We start from the raw sequence: 23,646 nt of genomic DNA, 5'->3' as shown, positions 1-23,646 counted from the left end.
AGGTGAAATATGGCCGTGTCCTTAAGGGGTTAAACAATGTAACATAGTAACATAGTACATAAGGCCGAAAAAAGACATTTGTCTATCCAGTTCAGCCTGTTATCCTGCAAGTTGATCCAGAGGAAGGCAAAAAAAACCCTGTGAGGTAGAAGCCAATTTTCCCCACTTTAGGGGAATAAAAAATTCCCCTAAAGTGGGGAAAATTGGCTTCTACCTCACAGGTTTTTTTTTTGTGTTGTTGATGTGTTGTTGAACCCAATTTATAAGTTTTATGGAGTGAAAGATAGTTTGCTCAAAACATAAAGGGGTTCTTTTACATTAATGGCCTTACCAGGCGTCTAACACCTTGAAACCCTGTCGATTAGATGTTTCAGAGTAATTCCAGAAACCCTTGTGTAGTGGACAGAACTGGTTACTCCAAAGCTGCACCAATTGAAGTGAATATGAGCGGCGCTGCACGCTATTATCATATTATCATTATAATCATATTAACTAATTGGAATCACATTTATTCAGTATTCATTTTTAATGAGCGTGCAATTTTGTGGGTTACCATGTGTCACGGTCCCTCCTGTGAGAGAGGTGAGAAGATCTGACAGGTCTCTCTGTTTTCCTCTATGTATGTTTTTGTTTGATCTTACCTCTCCTCAGGTTCTGCTCGTTATCAGTGATGACGCTCTATTTAAATCCGCCTCACACTGCTGACCATGTGGTGGATAGTTTCTGCTTGGACTTGCTAGTGCTGGTTTGTCTTGGATCTCCTGCTTCTCCATACATCTCTAAGCCAAGTACTTGTTGCCTTTGCTGTTTCTTATTATCTGTTGTTTCTAGGCCTCAGGGAGACGCAGGTTCCTTCATTCTGGAAGTAACCAGCTGTCTCATCCCCTGCTACCTATCCTAGGGCTCGTCAGTTTTAGCAGGGCTTTAGGTAACCGGTGTATGAGTATTTCCACCATCAGGATCTGCTCATACTGACAGGAGTTAGGGAAAGGCCTGAGGATTACTAGGAGGTCACCATCCCTCTTCCTTAGCTTTTGAGGCCTAGATTGTTGTCTATTCGTTGCGGTGTGTATTTGGTGTTTTCCCTTCCCCTTAACCTGTGACACCATGTTGCTATTAGCAATGAAAAGCAAACAAACACTGTGTTCAAAAATAATCAATATCATGAAAGTGTGGCTCGTACTGCCGCAAGGTACTCAACTGCAAGATGGCTGCATCCCGACCACAGCATAACCATACCTTCCGGCCATATTCACATGTGGCAGAATTGCTTTATTTTTGCCCTGTGGATTAACCTTTTTTATACTATTGGGAAAAATAGGCAGTAAATCTACAGCATAAACTGCTGCTAAATCTACATGTAACATGTGGATTTTACTGCTTAATGAAGCATTCCAGTAAAATGTTTTTGTTCTCTGGCCTGTTAGAAAGGTACATGATCTAAAATAGACTGAAAGTAATCTTTTTACCAGTGCCTGTGACCAACACTCTCTCCAACTGACCCTTATACATAAGACCCAGTGTCAGCTGTAGAGTGTTGGTCACATGACACTGTTGAGGACCAGAATGAAGCAGATAATTCGCAAATACAGTCACCGGTAAGAAGATTACCATCACTAAAATTTTAAACATACTGGGGCAGATTTCTCATAATGATATGCCAGTTTTTCTGGTGTTGTAAACTACACGTTTGAAAGTTTTTTTAACACCACAACAAAACCTTTTGTGCAATTGGTGTTTCCTCGCCATCTTCACCACTTTCATGAAACAGGGGCATGGTGCAAGTGGAGAGGTTCCAGCAGACCTGCAACATTTATCATCTTTTACTCCAGTTTTCTGGGGTAAAAGAACACTGAAATCCATGCCTGCTAGAAACTGCGGCTGTATATCCTAAACTGTGCATTACATAAATATTGAAAATTAGTTTGAATAAAAAGAAAGCCCCTTCCCCATAAAAAGAAAGATATAAAATTGTAAAAAATAGGAAAAATAAATAAAAAAACACACATATTAGGTATCACCACGTCCGCAACAACCTGCTATATAAAAATATCCCATGATCCACCCTGTCCAGTCAACACTGTAAAAATAAAAAATAAAAACTGTGCTAAAAAAATGCAATTGTTTGTCACCTTTTATCACAAAATGTATAATACCAAGTGATCAAAAAGTCATAGGTACCCAAAAATAATACCAATCAAACTGTTGTCTCATCCCGCAAAAAATGAGTCCCAACATAAGACAATCAGCCAAAAATAAAAATGATATGGCTTTCAGAAAATGGAGACATAAAAACATCAGTTTTTTTGTTTCTAATTTAAAAATGCTTTTATTGTTTAATACCAAAATATATTAAAAAAACAGACATATTAGGTATGGCCGCATCTGTAACATCCGGTTCTATAAAAACATTACATGAGGTAACCTGTCTGGTGAACACCGTAAAAAAATAAAAAATATAAAAACTGTGCCAAAAAGCTATTTTTTATCACCTTACATATCAAAAAGTGTAATACCAAGCGATCAAAAAAGCTGTATGTACAAATCAAGCCATCATTTAATCCCGCAAAAAATTTGACCCTAAATAAGACAATCAGCCAAAAAATTAAAAAGATATGGCTTTCAGAAAATGGAGACATAAAAACATAATTTTTTGTTTCAAAAATGCTTTTATTGTTTTAAAACCAAAATATATATATATATATATATATATATATATAAAAACATATCTCTGCATCCATAACAACCTGCTCTATAAAAATATCACATGAGCTCACCCGTCTGGTGAACACCGTAAAAAAAAAAAAAAATTTGTCACCATTAGAGTTGAGCGAACACCTGGATGTTCGGGTTCGAGAAGTTCGGCCGAACATCCCGGAAATGTTCGGGTTCGGGATCCGAACCCGATCCGAACTTCGTCCCGAACCCGAACCCCATTGAAGTCAATGGGGACCCGAACTTTTCGGCACTAAAACGGCTGTAAAACAGCCCAGGAAAGGGCTAGAGGGCTGCAAAAGGCAGCAACATGTAGGTAAATCCCCTGCAAACAAATGTGGATAGGGAAATTAATTAAAATAAAAATTAAATAAATAAAAATTAACCAAAATCAATTGGAGAGAGGTTCCATAGCAGAGAATCTGGCTTCCCGTCACCCACCACTGGAACAGTCCATTCTCAGATATTTAGGCCCCGGCACCCAGGCAGAGGAGAGAGGTCCCGTAACAGAGAATCTGTCTTCATGTCAGCAGAGAATTAGTCTGCATGTCATAGCAGAGAATGAGGCTTCACGTCAGCCACCACTGCAACAGTCCATTGGCATATATTTAGGCCCAGCACACACACAGGCAGAGGAGAGAGGTCCCGTAACAGAGAATCTGGCTTCATGTCAGCAGAGAATCAGTCTGCATGTCATAGCAGAGAATGAGGCTTCACGTCAGCCACCACTGCAACAGTCCATTGGCATATATTTAGGCCCAGCACACACACAGGCAGAGGAGAGAGGTCCCGTAACAGAGAATCTGGCTTCATGTCAGCAGAGAATCAGTCTGCATGTCATAGCAGAGAATGAGGCTTCACGTCAGCCACCACTGCAACAGTCCATTGGCATATATTTAGGCCCAGCACACACACAGGCAGAGGAGAGAGGTCCCGTAACAGAGAATCTGGCTTCATGTCAGCAGAGAATCAGTCTGCATGTCATAGCAGAGAATGAGGCTTCACGTCAGCCACCACTGCAACAGTCCATTGGCATATATTTAGGCCCAGCACACACACAGGCAGAGGAGAGAGGTCCCGTAACAGAGAATCTGGCTTCATGTCAGCAGAGAATCAGTCTGCATGTCATAGCAGAGAATGAGGCTTCACGTCACCCACCACTGCAACAGTCCATTGGCATATATTTAGGCCTAGCACACAGGCAGAGCAGAGAGGTCCCGTAACAGACAATCTGGCTTCATGACAGCAGAGAATCAGTCTGCATGTCATAGCAGAGAATGAGGCTTCACGTCACCCACCACTGCAACAGTCCATTGGCATATATTTAGGCCTAGCACACAGGCAGAGCAGAGAGGTCCCGTAACAGACAATCTGGCTTCATGTCAGCAGAGAATCAGTCTGCATGTCATAGCAGAGAATGAGGCTTCACGTCACCCACCACTGCAACAGTCCATTGGCATATATTTAGGCCTAGCACACAGGCAGAGCAGAGAGGTCCCGTAACAGACAATCTGGCTTCATGACAGCAGAGAATCAGTCTGCATGTCATAGCAGAGAATGAGGCTTCACGTCACCCACCACTGCAACAGTCCATTGGCATATATTTAGGCCTAGCACACAGGCAGAGCAGAGAGGTCCCGTAACAGACAATCTGGCTTCATGTCAGCAGAGAATCAGTCTGCATGTCATAGCAGAGAATGAGGCTTCACGTCACCCACCACTGCAACAGTCCATTGGCATATATTTAGGCCTAGCACACAGGCAGAGCAGAGAGGTCCCGTAACAGACGATCTGGCTTCATGTCAGCAGAGAATCAGTCTGCATGTCATAGCAGAGAATCAGGCTTCACGTCAGCCACCACTGCAACAGTCCATTGTCATAAATTTAGGCCCAGCACCCAGGCAGAGGAGAGAGGTCCCGTAACAGACAATCTGGCTTCATGTCAGCAGAGAATTAGTCTGCATGTCATAGCAGAGAATCAGGCTTCATGTCAGCCACCACTGCAACAGTCCATTGGCATATATTTAGGCCTAGCACACAGGCAGAGGAGAGGTTCATTCAACTTTGGGTAGCATCGCAATATAATGGTAAAATGAAAATAAAAATAGGATTGAATGAGGAAGTGCCCTGGAGTCCAATAATATATGGTTATGGGGAGGTAGTTAATGTCTAATCTGGACAAGGGACGGACAGGTCCTGTGGGATCCATGCCTGGTTCATTTTTATGAACGTCAGCTTGTCCACATTGGCTGTAGACAGGCGGCTGCGTTTGTCTGTAATGACGCCCCCTGCCGTGCTGAATACACGTTCAGACAAAACGCTGGCTGCCGGGCAGGCCAGCACCTCCAAGGCATAAAAGGCTAGCTCTGGCCACGTGGACAATTTAGAGACCCAGAAGTTGAATGGGGCCGAACCATCAGTCAGTACGTGGAGGGGTGTGCACACGTACTGTTCCACCATGTTAGTGAAATGTTGCCTCCTGCTAACACGTTGCGTATCAGGTGGTGGTGCAGTTAGCTGTGGCGTGTTGACAAAAGTTTTCCACATCTCTGCCATGCTAACCCTGCCCTCAGAGGAGCTGGCCGTGACACAGCTGCCTTGGCGACCTCTTGCTCCTCCTCTGCCTTGGCCTTGGGCTTCCACTTGTTCCCCTGTGACATTTGGGAATGCTCTCAGTAGCGCGTCTACCAACGTGCGCTTGTACTCGCGCATCTTCCTATCACGCTCCAGTGCAGGAAGTAAGGTGGGCACATTGTCTTTGTAGCGTGGATCCAGCAGGGTGGCAACCCAGTAGTCCGCACAGGTTAAAATGTGGGCAACTCTGCTGTCGTTGCGCAGGCACTGCAGCATGTAGTCGCTCATGTGTGCCAGGCTGCCCAGGGGTAAGGACAAGCTGTCCTCTGTGGGAGGCGTATCGTCATCGTCCTGCCTTTCCCCCCAGCCACGCACCAGTGATGGACCCGAGCTGCGTTGGGTGCCACCCCGCTGTGACCATGCTTCATCCTCATCCTCCTCCACCTCCTCCTCATCCTCGTCCTCCTCGTCCTCCAGTAGTGGGCCCTGGCTGGCCACATTTGTACCTGGCCTCTGCTGTTGCAAAAAACCTCCCTCTGAGTCACTTCGAAGAGACTGGCCTGAAAGTGCTAAAAATGACCCCTCTTCCTCATCCTCCTCCTCCTCCTCCTGGGCCACCTCCTGTTCCATCATCGCCCTAAGTGTTTTCTCAAGGAGACATAGAAGTGGTATTGTAACGCTGATAACGGTGTCATCGCCACTGGCCATGTTGGTGGAGTACTCGAAACAGCGCAACAGGGCACACAGGTCTCGCATGGAGGCCCAGTCATTGGTGGTGAAGTGGTGCTGTTCTGTAGTGCGACTGACCCGTGCGTGCTGCAGCTGAAACTCCACTATGGCCTGCTGCTGCTCGCACAGTCTGTCCAGCATGTGCAAGGTGGAGTTCCACCTGGTGGGCACGTCGCATATGAGGCGGTGAGCGGGAAGGCCGAAGTTACGCTGTAGCGCAGACAGGCGAGCAGCGGCAGGATGTGAACGCCGGAAGCGCGAACAGACGGCCCGCACTTTATGCAGCAGCTCTGACATGTCGGGGTAGTTGTGAATGAACTTCTGCACCACCAAATTCAGCACATGCGCCAAGCAAGGGATGTGCGTCAAATTGGCTAGTCCCAGAGCTGCAACGAGATTTCGCCCATTATCACACACCACCAGGCCGGGCTTGAGGCTCACCGGCAGCAACCACTCGTCGGTCTGTTGTTCAATACCCCGCCACAACTCCTGTGCGGTGTGGGGCCTGTCCCCCAAACATATGAGTTTCAGAATGGCCTGCTGACGTTTACCCCGGGCTGTGCTGAAGTTGGTGGTGAAGGTGTGTGGCTGACTGGATGAGCAGGTGGAAGAAGAGGAGGAGGAAGCCGAGAAGGAGGAGGTGGCAACAGGAGGCAAAGAATGTTGCCCTGCGATCCTTGGCGGCGGCAGGACGTGCGCCAAACAGCTCTCCGCCTGGGGCCCAGCTGCCACTACATTTACCCAGTGTGCAGTTAGGGAGATATAGCGTCCCTGGCCGTGCTTACTGGTCCACGTATCTGTGGTTAGGTGGACCTTGCTACAGATGGCGTTGCGCAGTGCACACTTGATTTTATCGGATACTTGGTTGTGCAGGGAAGGCACGGCTCTCTTGGAGAAGTAGTGCCGGCTGGGAACAACATACTGTGGGACAGCAAGCGACATGAGCTGTTTGAAGCTGTCTGTGTCCACCAGCCTAAATGACAGCATTTCATAGGCCAGTAGTTTAGAAATGCTGGCATTCAGGGCCAGGGATCGAGGGTGGCTAGGTGGGAATTTACGCTTTCTATCAAATGTTTGTGAGATGGAGAGCTGAACGCTGGCGTGTGACATGGTTGAGACGCTTGGTGACGGAGGTGGTGGTGGTGGTGTTGGTGGTACATCCCCTGTTTGCTGGGCGGCAGGTGCCAACGTTCCTCCAGAGGCGGAGGAAGAGGCCGAGGCGGCAGCAGCAGAATAGGCCGAGGCGGCAGCAGCAGAAGAGGTAGCAGGGGGAGCCTGAGTGACTTCCTTGGTTTTAAGGTGTTTACTCCACTGCAGTTCATGCTTTGCATGCAGGTGCCTGGTCATGCAGGTTGTGCTCAGGTTCAGAACGTTAATGCCTCGCTTCAGGCTCTGATGGCACAGCGTGCAAACCACTCGGGTCTTGTCGTCAGCACATTGTTTGAAGAAGTGCCATGCCAGGGAACTCCTTGAAGCTGCCTTTGGGGTGCTCGGTCCCAGATGGCGGCGGTCAGTAGCAGGCGGAGTCTCTTGGCGGCGGGTGTTCTGCTTTTGCCCACTGCTCCCTCTTTTGCTACGCTGTTGGCTCGGTCTCACCACTGCCTCTTCCTCCGAACTGTGAAAGTCAGTGGCACGACCTTCATTCCATGTGGGGTCTAGGACCTCATCGTCCCCTGCATCGTCTTCCACCCAGTCTTGATCCCTGACCTCCTGTTCAGTCTGCACACTGCAGAAAGACGCAGCAGTTGGCACCTGTGTTTCGTCATCATCAGAGACATGCTGAGGTGGTATTCCCATGTCCTCATCATCAGGAAACATAAGTGGTTGTGCGTCAGTGCATTCTATGTCTTTCACCGCTGGGGAAGGGCTAGGTGGATGCCCTTGGGAAACCCTGCCAGCGGAGTCTTCAAACAGCATAAGAGACTGCTGCATAACTTGAGGCTGAGACAGTTTCCCTGGTATGCATGGGGGTGATGTGACAGACTGATGGGGTTGGTTTTCAGGCGCCATCTGTGCGCTTTCTGCAGAAGACTGGGTGGGAGATAATGTGAACGTGCTGGATCCACTGTCGGCCACCCAATTGACTAATGCCTGTACCTGCTCAGGCCTTACCATCCTTAGAACGGCATTGGGCCCCACCATATATCGCTGTAAATTCTGGCGGCTACTGGGACCTGAGGTAGTTGGTACACTAGGACGTGTGGATGTGGCAGAACGGCCACGTCCTCTCCCAGCACCAGAGGGTCCACTAACACCACCACGACCATGTCCACGTCCGCGTCCCTTACTAGATGTTTTTCTCATTGTTATGGTTCACCACAACAACAAATATATTATTTGGCCCAATGTATTGTATTCAAATTCAGCGGGATATAAATTTGAGGCCTAGTATTTAGGCGCTGGGTGACCGGTATGGATTTAGTGACAGAATTAGACTTGGAAATGCACAGAAGCGTGTGTGTGAAGTTATTCTGAATGACCCAATGTGCACCTTGAATATTATATACCCTTTTTGGGATAGATTTCAAATAGCTCTGATATAGCAGAAACCACTAAATTATGAAATTGCTAAATTGGGAATTGTACTTCAACCCAGAACAAAAAATGTGCTTTGACGGGCACTAAATAACTTTCCCAGCTACAACAGTACAGCGGTAACGAGAGATTTAGAGGGATTTAAATTTGAGGCCTAGTATTTAGGCGCTGGGTGACAGGTATGGGTTTAGTGACAGAATTAGACTTGGAAATACACAGTAGCGGGTGTGTGTGAAGTTATTCTGAATGACCCAATGTGCACCTTGAATATTATATACCCTTTTTGGGATAGATTTCAAATAGCTCTGATATAGCAGGAACCACTAAATTATGAAATTGCTAAATTGGGAATTGTACTTCAACCCAGAACAAAAAATGTGCTTTGACGGACACTAAATAACTTTCCCAGCTACAACAGTACAGCGGTAACGAGAGATTTAGAGGGATTTAAATTTGAGGCCTAGTATTTAGGCGCTGGGTGACAGGTATGGGTTTAGTGACAGAATTAGACTTGGAAATACACAGTAGCGGTGTGTGTGAAGTTATTCTGAATGACCCAATGTGCACCTTCAATATTATATACCCTTTTTGGGATAGATTTCAAATAGCTCTGATATAGCAGGAACCACTAAATTATGAAATTGCTAAATTGGGAATTGTACTTCAACCCAGAACAAAAAATGTGCTTTGACGGACACTAAATATCTTGCCCAGCAACAACAGTACAGCGGTGGGTAACGAGAGATTTAGAGGGATTTAAATTTGAGGCCTAGTATTTAGGCGCTGGGTCACCGGTATGGATTTAGTGACAGAATTAGACTTGGAAATGCACAGAAGCGTGTGTGTGAAGTTATTCTGAATGACCCTATGTGCACCTTCAATATTATATACCCTTTTAGGGATAGATTTCAAATAGCTCTGATATAGCAGAAACCACTAAATTATGAAATTGCTAAATTGGGAATTGTACTTCAACCCAGAACAAAAAATGTGCTTTGACGGACACTAAATATCTTGCCCAGCAACAACAGTACAGCGGTGGGTAACGAGAGATTTAGAGGGATTTAAATTTGAGGCCTAGTATTTAGGCGCTGGGTCACCGGTATGGATTTAGTGACAGAATTAGACTTGGAAATGCACAGAAGCGTGTGTGTGAAGTTATTCTGAATGACCCTATGTGCACCTTCAATATTATATACCCTTTTAGGGATAGATTTCAAATAGCTCTGATATAGCAGAAACCACTAAATTATGAAATTGCTAAATTGGGAATTGTACTTCAACCCAGAACAAAAAATGTGCTTTGACGGACACTAAATATCTTGCCCAGCAACAACAGTACAGCGGTGGGTAACGAGAGATTTAGAGGGATTTAAATTTGAGGCCTAGTATTTAGGCGCTGGGTGACAGGTATGGGTTTAGTGACAGAATTAGACTTGGAAATACACAGTAGCGGGTGTGTGTGAAGTTATTCTGAATGACCCTATGTGCACCTTCAATATTATATACCCTTTTAGGGATAGATTTCAAATAGCTCTGATATAGCAGAAACCACTAAATTATGAAATTGCTAAATTGGGAATTGTACTTCAACCCAGAACAAAAAATGTGCTTTGACGGACACTAAATATCTTGCCCAGCAACAACAGTACAGCGGTGGGTAACGAGAGATTTAGAGGGATTTAAATTTGAGGCCTAGTATTTAGGCGCTGGGTCACCGGTATGGATTTAGTGACAGAATTAGACTTGGAAATGCACAGAAGCGTGTGTGTGAAGTTATTCTGAATGACCCTATGTGCACCTTCAATATTATATACCCTTTTAGGGATAGATTTCAAATAGCTCTGATATAGCAGAAACCACTAAATTATGAAATTGCTAAATTGGGAATTGTACTTCAACCCAGAACAAAAAATGTGCTTTGACGGACACTAAATATCTTGCCCAGCAACAACAGTACAGCGGTGGGTAACGAGAGATTTAGAGGGATTTAAATTTGAGGCCTAGTATTTAGGCGCTGGGTGACAGGTATGGGTTTAGTGACAGAATTAGACTTGGAAATACACAGTAGCGGGTGTGTGTGAAGTTATTCTGAATGACCCAATGTGCACCTTCAATATTATATACCCTTTTTGGGATAGATTTCAAATAGCTCTGATATAGCAGGAACCACTAAATTATGAAATTGCTAAATTGGGAATTGTACTTCAACCCAGAACAAAAAATGTGCTTTGACGGACACTAAATATCTTGCCCAGCAACAACAGTACAGCGGTGGGTAACGAGAGATTTAGAGGGATTTAAATTTGAGGCCTAGTATTTAGGCGCTGGGTCACCGGTATGGATTTAGTGACAGAATTAGACTTGGAAATGCACAGAAGCGTGTGTGTGAAGTTATTCTGAATGACCCTATGTGCACCTTCAATATTATATACCCTTTTAGGGATAGATTTCAAATAGCTCTGATATAGCAGAAACCACTAAATTATGAAATTGCTAAATTGGGAATTGTACTTCAACCCAGAACAAAAAATGTGCTTTGACGGACACTAAATATCTTGCCCAGCAACAACAGTACAGCGGTGGGTAACGAGAGATTTAGAGGGATTTAAATTTGAGGCCTAGTATTTAGGCGCTGGGTCACCGGTATGGATTTAGTGACAGAATTAGACTTGGAAATGCACAGAAGCGTGTGTGTGAAGTTATTCTGAATGACCCTATGTGCACCTTCAATATTATATACCCTTTTAGGGATAGATTTCAAATAGCTCTGATATAGCAGAAACCACTAAATTATGAAATTGCTAAATTGGGAATTGTACTTCAACCCAGAACAAAAAATGTGCTTTGACGGACACTAAATATCTTGCCCAGCAACAACAGTACAGCGGTGGGTAACGAGAGATTTAGAGGGATTTTAATTTGAGGCCTAGTATTTAGGCGCTGGGTGACAGGTATGGGTTTAGTGACAGAATTAGACTTGGAAATACACAGTAGCGGGTGTGTGTGAAGTTATTCTGAATGACCCAATGTGCACCTTCAATATTATATACCCTTTTTGGGATAGATTTCAAATAGCTCTGATATAGCAGGAACCACTAAATTATGAAATTGCTAAATTGGGAATTGTATTTCAACCCAGAACAAGAAATGTGCTTGAACGGACACTAAATAACTCGCCCAGCTACAGCACTAGGGACAGATTTAGCTGGATATAAATTTGAGGCCTAGTATTTAGGCGCTGGGTGACCGGTATGGATTTAGTGACAGAATTAGACTGGGATATGGCCAAAAAATGAACAGACTATTGCTGGTTAAATGCACTTGGTGTGACAGCTTCACCCTGATGTAGGCTTTAGCCAAAAAACAACCACACCATTGAGGGTTAAATGCACTTGGTGACAGGCGCAGCTTGCCCCTGATTTTGTATATGGCCAAAAAATGAACAGACTATTGCTGGTTAAATGCACTTGGTGTGACAGCTTCACCCTGATGTAGGCTTTAGCCAAAAAACAACCACACCATTGAGGGTTAAATGCACTTGGTGACAGGCGCAGCTTGCCCCTGATTTTGTATATGGCCAAAAAATGAACAGACTATTGCTGGTTAAATGCACTTGGTGTGACAGCTTCACCCTGATGTAGGCTTTAGCCAAAAAACAACCACACCATTGAGGGTTAAATGCACTTGGTGACAGGCGCAGCTTGCCCCTGATTTTGTATATGGCCAAAAAATGAACAGACTATTGCTGGTTAAATGCACTTGGTGTGACAGCTTCACCCTGATGTAGGCTTTAGCCAAAAAACAACCACACCATTGAGGGTTAAATGCACTTGGTCGCAGCTTGTGCTGGCGCACCACAAGACACAAAATGGCCGCCGATCACCCCAGAAAAATGAGACTGACAAACGGTCTGTGCAGCCTAAAAACAGTGAGCAATTGAGGATCAGCAGCTCAATGATCCACAGCTGCAGATCGATCAGTTAATCAAGTCCTTTGGAGGAGTTAATCTGCCTAATCTCGCCCTACTGTCGCAGCCGCAACCTCTCCCTACGCTAATCAGAGCAGAGTGACGGGCGGCGCTATGTGACTCCAGCTTAAATAGAGGCTGGGTCACATGGTGCTCTGGCCAATCACAGCCATGCCAATAGTAGGCATGGCTGTGATGGCCTCTTGGGGCAAGTAGTATGACGCTTGTTGATTGGCTGCTTTGCAGCCTTTCAAAAAGCGCCAAGAAAGCGTCACAAAAGCGCGAAGAAAGCGACGAACACCGAACCCGAACCCGGACTTTTACGAAAATGTCCGGGTTCGGGTCCGTGTCACGGACACCCCAAAATTCGGTACGAACCCGAACTATACAGTTCGAGTTCGCTCATCCCTAGTCACCATACATCACAAAAAGTATAAAACCAAATGATCAAAAAGTAGTATGTACCCCAAAATAGAACCAATCAAACCGACATCTCATCCCGTAAAAAATGAGATCCTAACTAAGACAAACGCCCAAAAAATAAAAAGATTTTGCTTTCTGAAAATGGAGACATAAAAACATGATTGTTTTTCTTTTAAAAATTGTGCTCTCGTGTTCCCGTACAGCAGTTTTTCCGTACAGCAGTTTTTCAACCACATATGGTGTGTTTATGTAAACTGCAGAATCAGGGTAATAAATATTGAGTTTTATTTGGCTGTTAACACTTGATGTGTTACAGAAAAAAATGATTTTAAATGGATAATCTGCCAAAAAAGTTAAATTTAAAAATGCCATCTCTTTTTTCTTGAATTCTTGTGGAACACCTAAAGGGTTAAAAAGGTTTGTTAAATCAGTTTTGAATAACTTGAGGGGTGTTGTTTATACAATGGGGTCATTTATGGGTGTTTTCCACTATGTAAGCCCCACAAAGCGACTTTAGAATTGAAGTCGTCCTTAAAAAAGTGGGTTTTGGAAATGTTCTAAGCCTTAAGATCCTAAAAAATTAAAGTACATTTATAAAATGATGCAAACATGAAAGTGGACATATATGATATGTATCACTATCTGCCTTAAAAGCAGAGAAATTCAAATTTCGAAAATTGCTAATTTTTCAAAAATTTCTGTAAATTTGCTGTCCGCATCCGTTGCTCCGTTCCGTGGCCCCGCAAAAAAAATATAACCTGTCCTATTCTTATCCGCGCTTTGCGGACCGCAAAACACACAACGGTCGTGTGCTTGAGGCCAAAGTGACACATGTCAAGTTTCAAAAAAACGGCCTGGTCCTTGAGGTGAAAAATGGCAGGGTCCTTAAGGTGTTAAGTAATAGGGGCCAGAATATGGCAAAAGAAAATATAATTGTTTCCAAAGTATATATTTTTTTCAATATTAAAACACAAGCAAAAGTATATACAGTACAGACCAAAAGTTTGGACACACCTTTTCATTCAAAGAGTTTTCTTTATTTTCATGACTATGAAAATTGTAGATTCACACTGAAGGCATCAAAACTATGAATTAACACATGTGGAATTATATACATAACCAAAAAGTGTGAAACAACTGAAAATATGTCATATTTTAGGTTCTTCAAAGTAACCACCTTTTGCTTTGATTACTGATTTGCACACTCTTGGCATTCTCTTGATGAGCTTCAAGAGGTAGTCACCTGAAATGGTTTTCACTTCATAGGTGTGCCCTGTCAGGTTTAATAAGTGGGATTTCTTGTCTTATAAATGGGGTTGGGACCATCAGTTGCGTTGTGGAGAAGTCAGGTGGATACACAGCTGATAGTCCTACTGAATAGACTGTTTTTTAAAAATGTGAATTATGGCAAGAAAAAAGCAGCTAAGTAAAGAAAAACGAGTGGCCATCATTAAATTAAGGTCAGTCAGTCCGAAAAACTTGGAAAGTGTCCCCAAGTGCAGTCACAAAAACCATCAAGCGCTGCAAAGAAACTGGCTCACATGCGGACCGCCCCAGGAAAGGAAAACCAAGAGACACCTCTGCTGCAGAGGATAAGTTCATCCGAGTCACCAGCCTCAGAAATCGCAGGTTAACAGCAGCTCAGATTAGAGACCAGGTCAATGCCACACAGAGTTCTAGCAGCAGACACATCTCTAAAACAACTGTTAAGAGGAGACTGTGTGGCCTTCATTGTAGAATATCTTCTAGGAAACCACTGCTAAGGACAGGCAACAAGCAGAAGAGACTTGTTTGGGCTAAAGAACACAAGGAATGGACATTAGACCAGTGGAAATCTGTGCTTTGGTCTGATGAGTCCAAATTTGAGATCTTTGGTTCCAACCACCGTGTCTTTGTGCGATGCAGAAAAGGTGAATGGATGGACTCTACATGCCTGGTACCCACCGTGAAGCATGGAGGAGGAGATGTGATGGTGTGGGGGTGCTTTGCTGGTGACACTGTTGGGGATTTATTCAAAATTGAAGGCATACTGAACCAGCATGGCTACCACAGCATCTTGCAGTGGCATGCTATTCCATCCGGTTTGCGCTTAGTTGGACCATCATTTATTTTTCAACAAGACAATGACCCCAAACACACCTCCAGGCTGTGTAAGGGCTATTTGACCATGAAGGAGAGTGATGGGGTGCTGCGCCAGATGACCTGGCCTCCACAGTCACCGGACCTGAACCCAATTGAGATGGTTTGGGGTGAGCTGGACCACAGAGTGAAGGCAAAAAAGCCAACAAGTGCTAAGCATCTCTGGGAACTCCTTCAAGACTGTTGGAAAACCATTTCAGGTGACTACCTCTTGAAGCTCATCAAGAGAATGCCAAGAGTGTGCAAAGCAGTAATCAAAGCAAAAGGTGGCTACTTTGAAGAACCTAGAATATTACATATTTTCAGTTGTTTCACACTTTTTTGTTATGTATATAATTTCACATGTTTTAATTCATAGTTGTTATGCCTTCAGTGTCATTCTACAATTTTCATAGTCATGAAAATAAAGAAAACTCTTTGAATGAGAAGGTGTGTCCAAACTTTTGGTCTGTACTGTAAATGTAGTATCATTGTAATTGTACAGAGGGTAACAGGTCAGTTTTACTGCATAGTGAACACCGTAAAAACAAACCCCATAAAACTATGGTGGAATTGCATTTTTTTCCAATTTCGTTCCATTTGGAATATTTTTCCAGCTTCCCACTACATTGTATGCAATAATAAATGGTGCCATTAGAAAGTACAAACTTATCTTTCAAAAAACAATCCCTAATATGGCTGTCTGAATGGAAAAATAAAACTTATGGCTCTGGGAAGGCAGGGAGTGAAAAACGAAAGCGCAACAAACAGGAGATTGCCCAGTTATGAAGCGGTTGAAAAAGCTGTTATGTTGCAACTAATTTTAACCTGAAAATAAACTGGCAGAGACAATGGGGGAGATTTATCAAACTGGTGTAAAGTAGAACTGGCTTAGTTGCTCATAGCAACCAATCAGATTCCATCTTTCATTTTCCAATGGAGTTGTGCAAAATAAAAGGTGCAATCTGATTGGTTGCTATGGGCAGCTAAGCCAGTTCTACTTTACACCAGTTTAATAAATCTCCCTCCATGTTTCCTATTGTGATAGCCCTGCCAGCTAAACGTACTTCCACACATAGACCTTTCATTAGGGTATTATCTGCATAAAGTAAGGGCAAATATCAGTTACTTGATCATTATTGCTACTATACTGTGTGCTAAAAACAACACCCTCTAATTAGTGCACCGATGCCTGGTCCAGGTGCACGGCTTCTATAGTAAGTAAATACAGCAATACTAATCTCCAGATTTTGTCTAGTACTCTTTCGTTATGTGGAGAGCTTTAATTTATTTATTTATTTATTTATTTTTATACTGTAATATTGATGTCAGATACCTCAACAAGCTATGACTGCAGCATCTGAGGGTTACAATGACGGGGGCAGTGCAATCGCCGCTCCCTGTAATTGCACCCAATACTTACAAAGAAATGTGCTTTGTGATGAAATAATTCGTCACAAAGCAAAAAATTTTGTAAAATTTGGCAGCCAAATCGAATTTTTTAATACTTTGCTCATCACGAATTATTGTCATAATCTTCGGCAACTACACCATTTATAATTACTAATTCTAGAGAAATTTCACTTAATAGAATACACCTATAATGTTGGCTTTATTGCTACATCTGTATTTGTAGCACTTTATCAATTATTTTTTACATAGCAGCAAAGTCAATCAGTAAACTTGCCCAAACTTGTGTCTTTCTACCATATTTGGATTCTAATGGAGGGAACAGTGAAATATTAATTATACATCTCTATTATCACTATTTCTGGGAGGATGTCAATTTCTGTAGCAGTCGTACCGTTATAGACGATTTCCCTGCTGTGTTTCCATGCTTCAGCAATGATTTTGACAGTTTCCTTTGTGACACAATCTGCAGAGTGAAAGAAGAAAAGAAGAATATATTACTCATGTAAAATAGATATAACTACTCATCTTAATAGCTCTTCAACAAGCTTGTGGCAACGGAAAAATAACTTTTTTCTTAAATTCAACCTATTATCTGCTATGAATATTATCAAAAATGTGCATGAAGGAGGACATGCAATATTTTCATACAGAGGCTCACTTTTTGGGAATAAATTTAGAAATTGAGTGTTTTCCAATTTCTTAAGGTTGTTAAGATTATTAAGGTAGGTAAAATGAGAGAGTACACGAATGACAATTCACTGTTTACATCACATTGGGTAAAAGCATTTATATTTTTTAGAATATACTTTATTTGTCTGTTTATTGTATTTCCCTTAACTTGCACCCAATAACAGATCCAAATGAGAAAATAGTAGGAACCCCTCCAGTTTTTACATACAGTGGTACATTCCATAATAATGCTATCTGCTGGGTAAAGAAATCCTTTGTGTTAGGGCTCCTGCACATGAACCTATGTATTTTGCGGTCCGCAAAAAACAGATCCGCAAAAAATATGGATAACATCCGTGTGCATTCCATATTTTGTGGAACGGAACAGCTGGCCCTTCATAGAACAGTACTATCCTTGTCCGTAATGCGGACAATGATAGGACATGTTCTATTTTTTTGCGGAACGGAAATACGGACATACGGAAACAGAATGCACATGGAGTAACTTCCATTTTTTTTTGCACACCCCTTGAAGTGAATGGCTCCGCATACGGTCTGCAAAGAAAATACGTTTGTGTGCATGAGCCCTTATAGACCAGACCATGGCATTGAGCTGCTTGAGGGGTTCTGATTACATTTAAAAACATGAAGTCAACACTTTTTTCCACGTTTCCATGATTGAGCCAGAAGCAGAAACAATAAAGAAATAAATTATAGTATAGCACAGCACCTCACATTCAATAAGTCTGCCCTGCCATACTGTTTATCATGCATGAACACGGCATCTGAGGGATACAATAGAGGGGAGGGGGGGGGGGGGGGGCGGCACTATCGCTGCTCCCTGTCATTGCACCTGCTACTTACAAAAAAATGCGCTTTGTGACGAAGTTAGCCAAATCAAACTTTTCATAAATTCACTCATCTCTAGTAGACACCCCCAACTAAAGCAGGAGAGGACATTTGCAGTGACCTGGTGGGTGACTGCTTAAAGGTTAAAGCTAGAATGCAATATGGTTTACTGCTAAAGTTATTAAATTGTTCATTACTGAAGCTGTGTGTTATCGTGATGATAGCTAAGCACTTTCTTTGATACAAATGGTTAAAGTGGCTTATCTATGCAATATGTATCTCAAAAAGCTGTATATGGGAAGGAAATATTTAACCGGCCATCCTTAGTGATAGTTTCCAAGTGGTTGGGCTGGTCACACTTTTCCCTGGTTAGTGAGTTTTTGGCAAGAAGATCAAGAGCAAAGAAATGTTGGATAGTGTTTGGCAAGAAGGTGAAGAGGAAAGACGTGTTGGAGAGTTCCTTGTAAACAGACCAAGAGAGAGGACCTGTTTAGTGTGTGCTGCTAACGAGTAAGGCTACTTTCACATTAGCGTTTTCAATTTCACTACTGAGATCCATCATAGAATCTCAATAGCGGAAGAAAACGCTTCAGTTTTGTCCCCATTCATTCACCAACGCATTTTGTTCCTTTTGGTTGCTCTCCCATCGCGGACAGAATAACGCTGCAAGCAGCGTTTTTCTGTCTGCGATGTGGTGCGGAGCAAGACGGATCCATTCTGGCACACAATGGAAATCAATGGGGACGGACTGTTTTCTTTGACACAATAGAAAACGGATCCGTCCCCCATTGACTTTCCATCATGGCTATAGAAGATATAATACAACCGGATCCGTTTATGACGTATGCATGTGGTTGTATTATAGAAACGGAAGAATTTTTTCATATACATGACGGACGCAAAAAAACGCTAATGTGAAAGTAGCCTAACCCAGGGCAGAAACCTGTGTGTAGGTGAAGCAGAATTTGTTTAGAGAAACACCTCCCTGTGTGATTTCAAACTGCCAGAAAAGCAAGTATGCTAAGAACTAACCTCCAAGGGACAACAAAACAAAATATTTGGAGGTTGAGGACCGATGAAAAGGGACAGAGTTTGAACTAGAAAGACAGTAAAAGTAACACACACACATACAGCTTTAGGCTTTACTGCATGTGGTTTGGATTATATTGCTTCTGGCTCCCGCCACACTACAGAGAAGGACTGGCCACCTGTTCTAGTACTGTATCCCGCAGCTGGGCTATGCAGAGATATATTAAAATAAAGTTCATGCCTTTGGGAATTTGAGAAAATTGCTAAAGAGAGAGACTCAGGGAGGACCATCATAGTAGCCATCCCCAATACACAGCCTTTGGGAAAAGCCTGCCTGTGAGATATCTGACAACTGCACGTACTATCTTTATTTGCACTATGACACCCATTATCTACTCAGTAAGAGTGTACTAATCCAGCCTGGGAATTTGTCTCCATAGCTGACTGACCGATCCCTATTCTGCATCCCACTGCTCACCCAACACGAAGGGCACCTCAGCCACAATCAGACAGAAGACCCCAAAATCCAGGGTGCTCCCCAAGGGGAAGAGGGGTTGTGACTTTCTACTCACTGCATGCATGGCCTGGGGGAGTTCTGGAGCAGGGAATAGTCACTGTGAGGACTACAACCACCCTCATTGCAGCAGCCACCTTCTATCCTCTCCATCTCCTCATGCCTTCCCTGCAGGCCGGCTTGTTGCACATCCACTAAAAGTTTGGCCAATGGGTCTCCACCATTGTTGATGCAGCTCTGTCTCATTTCTTTGGATCAGTGGTTCACAACCTATGGCACCTCAGCTGTTGTTCCTCTAACAGTCTTGAGAGCATTGTCTAGGTATGGATTCTCCCTGCACCTGTATAATGGCTTTTGGTTCTGTATAAATGCTCTCTGTACTTACTACCATTTTTACAGAGCAAAATACAAACCATTGCAGAGCTGACATTCCCCTTTCTACTAAAATGAAGAAAGTAATGAGCATGTCTAAATAAAAGAAACCTCCCTGAATCAGTGAGCTGACAGATGCCTTATTATGTCTGATAATATGTTAAAATGTTGAGTGTAACTCCATCACACATAGAATATAAAATGGTCAGAAAAGTATAACACTCTGAAGCACATATATTAAGATTTATTTAGGTTTTAACATATTAAGATTTATTTTTCACCAGAATATTGTGTCTGCGCCATTTTTAGTTACTCCAATGACTTGGATTGTTAAATGTGTCCAAATCTGTAATATTGTTTAAGGAAATGGGAAAGGGGAGTTGCAACACAATGCCTCACAAAAATCCCTATCTGAGCAACAATGCACCATGGCTTTATACTATCAGAATATTACATCACTTTTTATGCCACCTCTGGTTTCTAAAGGTGACAAGCAGGTAGGTTGCAACTTTTTTAGGTCACTTGCGTAAAAATTTAGATTCTGTGTGAGCACAGAGCCTTCCGGCGCCACCTAAAGATTTGGAGTGACAATTTGGTCAGAATTACAGAGTAATTCACTTTTGTGACACATTTACAAAAAGGTAACATTTTTAAAAAGTCACAAAAAAGTAGCATCTTCGGTACTTTTACTGAAATAGGTGCAACCATATTGCACTTAAAGCGGTTCTACAGTTTGTTTTAACTGATGATCTATCCTCAGGATAGATCATCAGCATCTGATCGGCGGGGGTCCGACACCCTGGACCCCCGCCTATCAGCTGTTTGAGAAGGCAGCGGTGCTCCAGCAGTGCCAAGGCCTTCTCACTGTTTACCGCAGGCCCAGTGATGTCACGACTTGTATCAACTGGCCTGGGCGTGGCTAAACTCTGTTCACTTGAATGGAGCTTAGCCCCACCCAGGCCAGTTGATACTAGTCGTGACGTCACTGGGCCATCAGTAAACAATGAGAAGGCCGCAGCGCCAGCAGCGCAGCGCCAGCAGCCAGCAGCGCAGCGCCGCTGCCTTCTCAAACAGCTGACGGGTCACGGGTGTTGGACCCCCGCCGGTCAGATGCTGATGATCTTTCCAAAGGATAGATGATCAGTTAAAACAAACTGTACAACCCCTTTAAGCCAAATTGATTAGTACTATACACCATTTTCATAAATTTGAAACAGGTGCCCATTGCAACCCCAATCTAAAAACTAGCCGCAAATACACTTACAATAATAAATGATGCCCATGTGTCTAGCATGTTGTAAATGAAACAAAATTGTGAAGCATACACTTATTATATTTGGCACAGAAAGTGTGCGCCAAACATTCTGGTGAACATAAATGCACTTTCCAAGTGAAATCTACTGTGGCTTAAAGAAGTAAATACTGGTGCATGGCATATTTGCACCACAATTTGCAACTTTCTGAGTTTCTCAACACTTTTCTAAAGTGGCAGAAAAAGGGCGTGGCTTAGCATAAGAAGATGGGGTTGGCCCCCGTATTTACTAAAACGTATGCCCAAAAATGGCGTAAGTTATAGTTCAGGTCTACGCCAGCCCCTAGCTGGTGTAGATTTGAGTTTCTGGCTCATAGAGGGCCAGTGGCACCTGCCTCTTAATAAATTGAGCACATCTTAATCCAGCCTACATGGGATCAAGATTGGTGTATGGGAACGCCAGTCTTGATAAATCTCCTGACATTGATATACAGTATCTGCCCCTCTATGTCTTAAGCATGCAGTACAGTGATCATGGAAATTTCCTATTGGTGTAGCTACAGTGTACATGGTACAGAAGTAGCAGCCAAACCTGGGCCCTTGTGCCTGATCATCTCTAACACACACAAAAAAGACTGGTGTTATAAATGGCCCATGATAGTTTGGCACAGATTTTGCATTTAAAAAAAATAGTCCAAGTCAATCCCACATCAGCCAAATATCACTGGGACATAAATCTGAGCCCTGGATCAAACATTCGTTCAAAAAATATTATAGCAAAGGAATATTACTGAAATGTTCCCCAAAATGCATTCTGCCAATCTCAGTTTCTTTTCAACAATCAAACTGATAATGATCACTGAATCTGAAGCATTCATTATTGAAACAGGTCAGTAATGAAGGTTCTGAACATTTCATTATCTACAATCTGCATACCAATTATCGCAGCAATCCATTATTCACATTTCAATCAAGATCATTGAATCAGCCTGATGAAGGCACCAGTCCAAGGCCACAACGTATTTCTTTGCCTTGTACAGTACAAAAAAAAAAAGATTACCTTACATTATCATTGTTTGGAAGTGTGCAATCGTGCGGCGATGACTTCACGCTGGGAGGTAGAAGGGGGAGCAACTATTGATCTTTCTAAAACTATTGTGTCTGACACTGCACAGCTCTACAAGGTAAACAGATTTCTTATGATCAGTATGATACATTTCTAAAGCCCTACTTTAGGTATGGGGAACCATGACTGCTTTTTTTATCCTTTGAAATACATGTTAAACTCGGTACAGAACAAAATTTAATGTCCAATTTAACTAAATGAATTCATACTTTTTAGGCCTCAGGCACACTACTGTATTTTGTATCCAATCTGCATTTTTTGTGGATTGTACACAGACCACAAAAAAGAATACGGACTACAGACGGATGTCATCTGTACACTGTCTGCGTGTCTGTTCCGCAAAAGTATAAATGATGTCTTATTCTTGACCGCAAAATGCGGACCACAGACCCATTGAAGTCAATGTGTCATCAAAGAAACGGACGCAGCACGGACTCTACATGGAAGTCATCTGTGTTTTGTGGACGCAAAATGAATATGGTAATGTACATGAGGCCTTAGGTAGCATTGTATTGTAAGTTTCTAATCTGTTTAGAAATATAACATTTCTCAACAGGTGATGGAGGAGCCCTTCTCAAACCCCAAGATTTGAGAGGATTTCCTATAATTGGCCGGGTTTACAACGGCTCCAAGATAATGGTTCAGTCTCGTTTATTTGGCACTTACTTGTCCCAAAGTGCACTCCATTCCTCCAAGGAAATCTGCATCTTTCAAGCCGTTGTGATTGCTGCTGATGTCGTGAACTTCAAAACGAAGACGCTGAACTTCCTCAAAATAAAAGTCAACCGTGAAAATTTTAGAGAAAATAGGGTTGATGCATGTTCTGATAACTTCTGTTCTGTCCACCTGCAAGAAGAAGAACATTTTCTTTCACTCTTCTAGGTTCTGTAATGCGGAATAAAGAATTGTACATTTTAACTAAATATCTGTATATTGCATTATCTATCTAAAAATGAAAAAATAAAAAAGTAAATAGGCAGCACACTGCAAAATGAGTAAAAACAAGTGAAAAATCTATTCACCTATGTGGACGCAAAGTTTCGGCTCCATCACTAGAGCCTTTCTTGAGCATGAGAAAGGGTCTAGTGTTGGAGCCGAAACGTTGCATCCACATGGGTGAATAAATTTTTCACTTGTTTTTATTCATTTTGGAATCTGCTGCCTATTTAATTATTTTATATTTTGGACATTGATCTAGCTTCATTGTGCTTACACCTCGGTTTCTCATTTCATATATTTTTCTCTGGTGCTGCCATTTTTTGTATCATATCTATCTATCTATCTATCTATCTATCTATCTATCTATCTATCTATCTACCTGTCTCAATGTTTGAATCTATCTATTGCTTATTAGTGAT

The 23,646-nt window shown here is 42.8% G+C and overlaps 1 protein-coding gene across 1 annotated transcript in view; it reads right to left on the bottom strand.

Moving 5' to 3' along the window:
• The window catches only part of CPNE4 (copine 4), a 479,073-nt gene that overhangs the window by 201,687 nt on the left and 253,740 nt on the right, over positions 1-23,646 (bottom strand). The window contains exons 5-6 of the mRNA XM_044295448.1: positions 22,955-23,134; positions 16,869-16,940 (exon numbers count right to left, since the gene is read on the bottom strand). Of these exons, the coding sequence (XP_044151383.1) occupies positions 16,869-16,940; positions 22,955-23,134 (252 nt within the window). The remainder of the gene's footprint in view (positions 1-16,868; positions 16,941-22,954; positions 23,135-23,646) is intronic.

Source organism: Bufo gargarizans, chromosome 5 (genome assembly GCF_014858855.1).
Source record: "Bufo gargarizans isolate SCDJY-AF-19 chromosome 5, ASM1485885v1, whole genome shotgun sequence".
NCBI lineage: Eukaryota > Metazoa > Chordata > Amphibia > Anura > Bufonidae > Bufo > Bufo gargarizans.
This window is presented reverse-complemented; position numbering and strand designations above follow the sequence as displayed.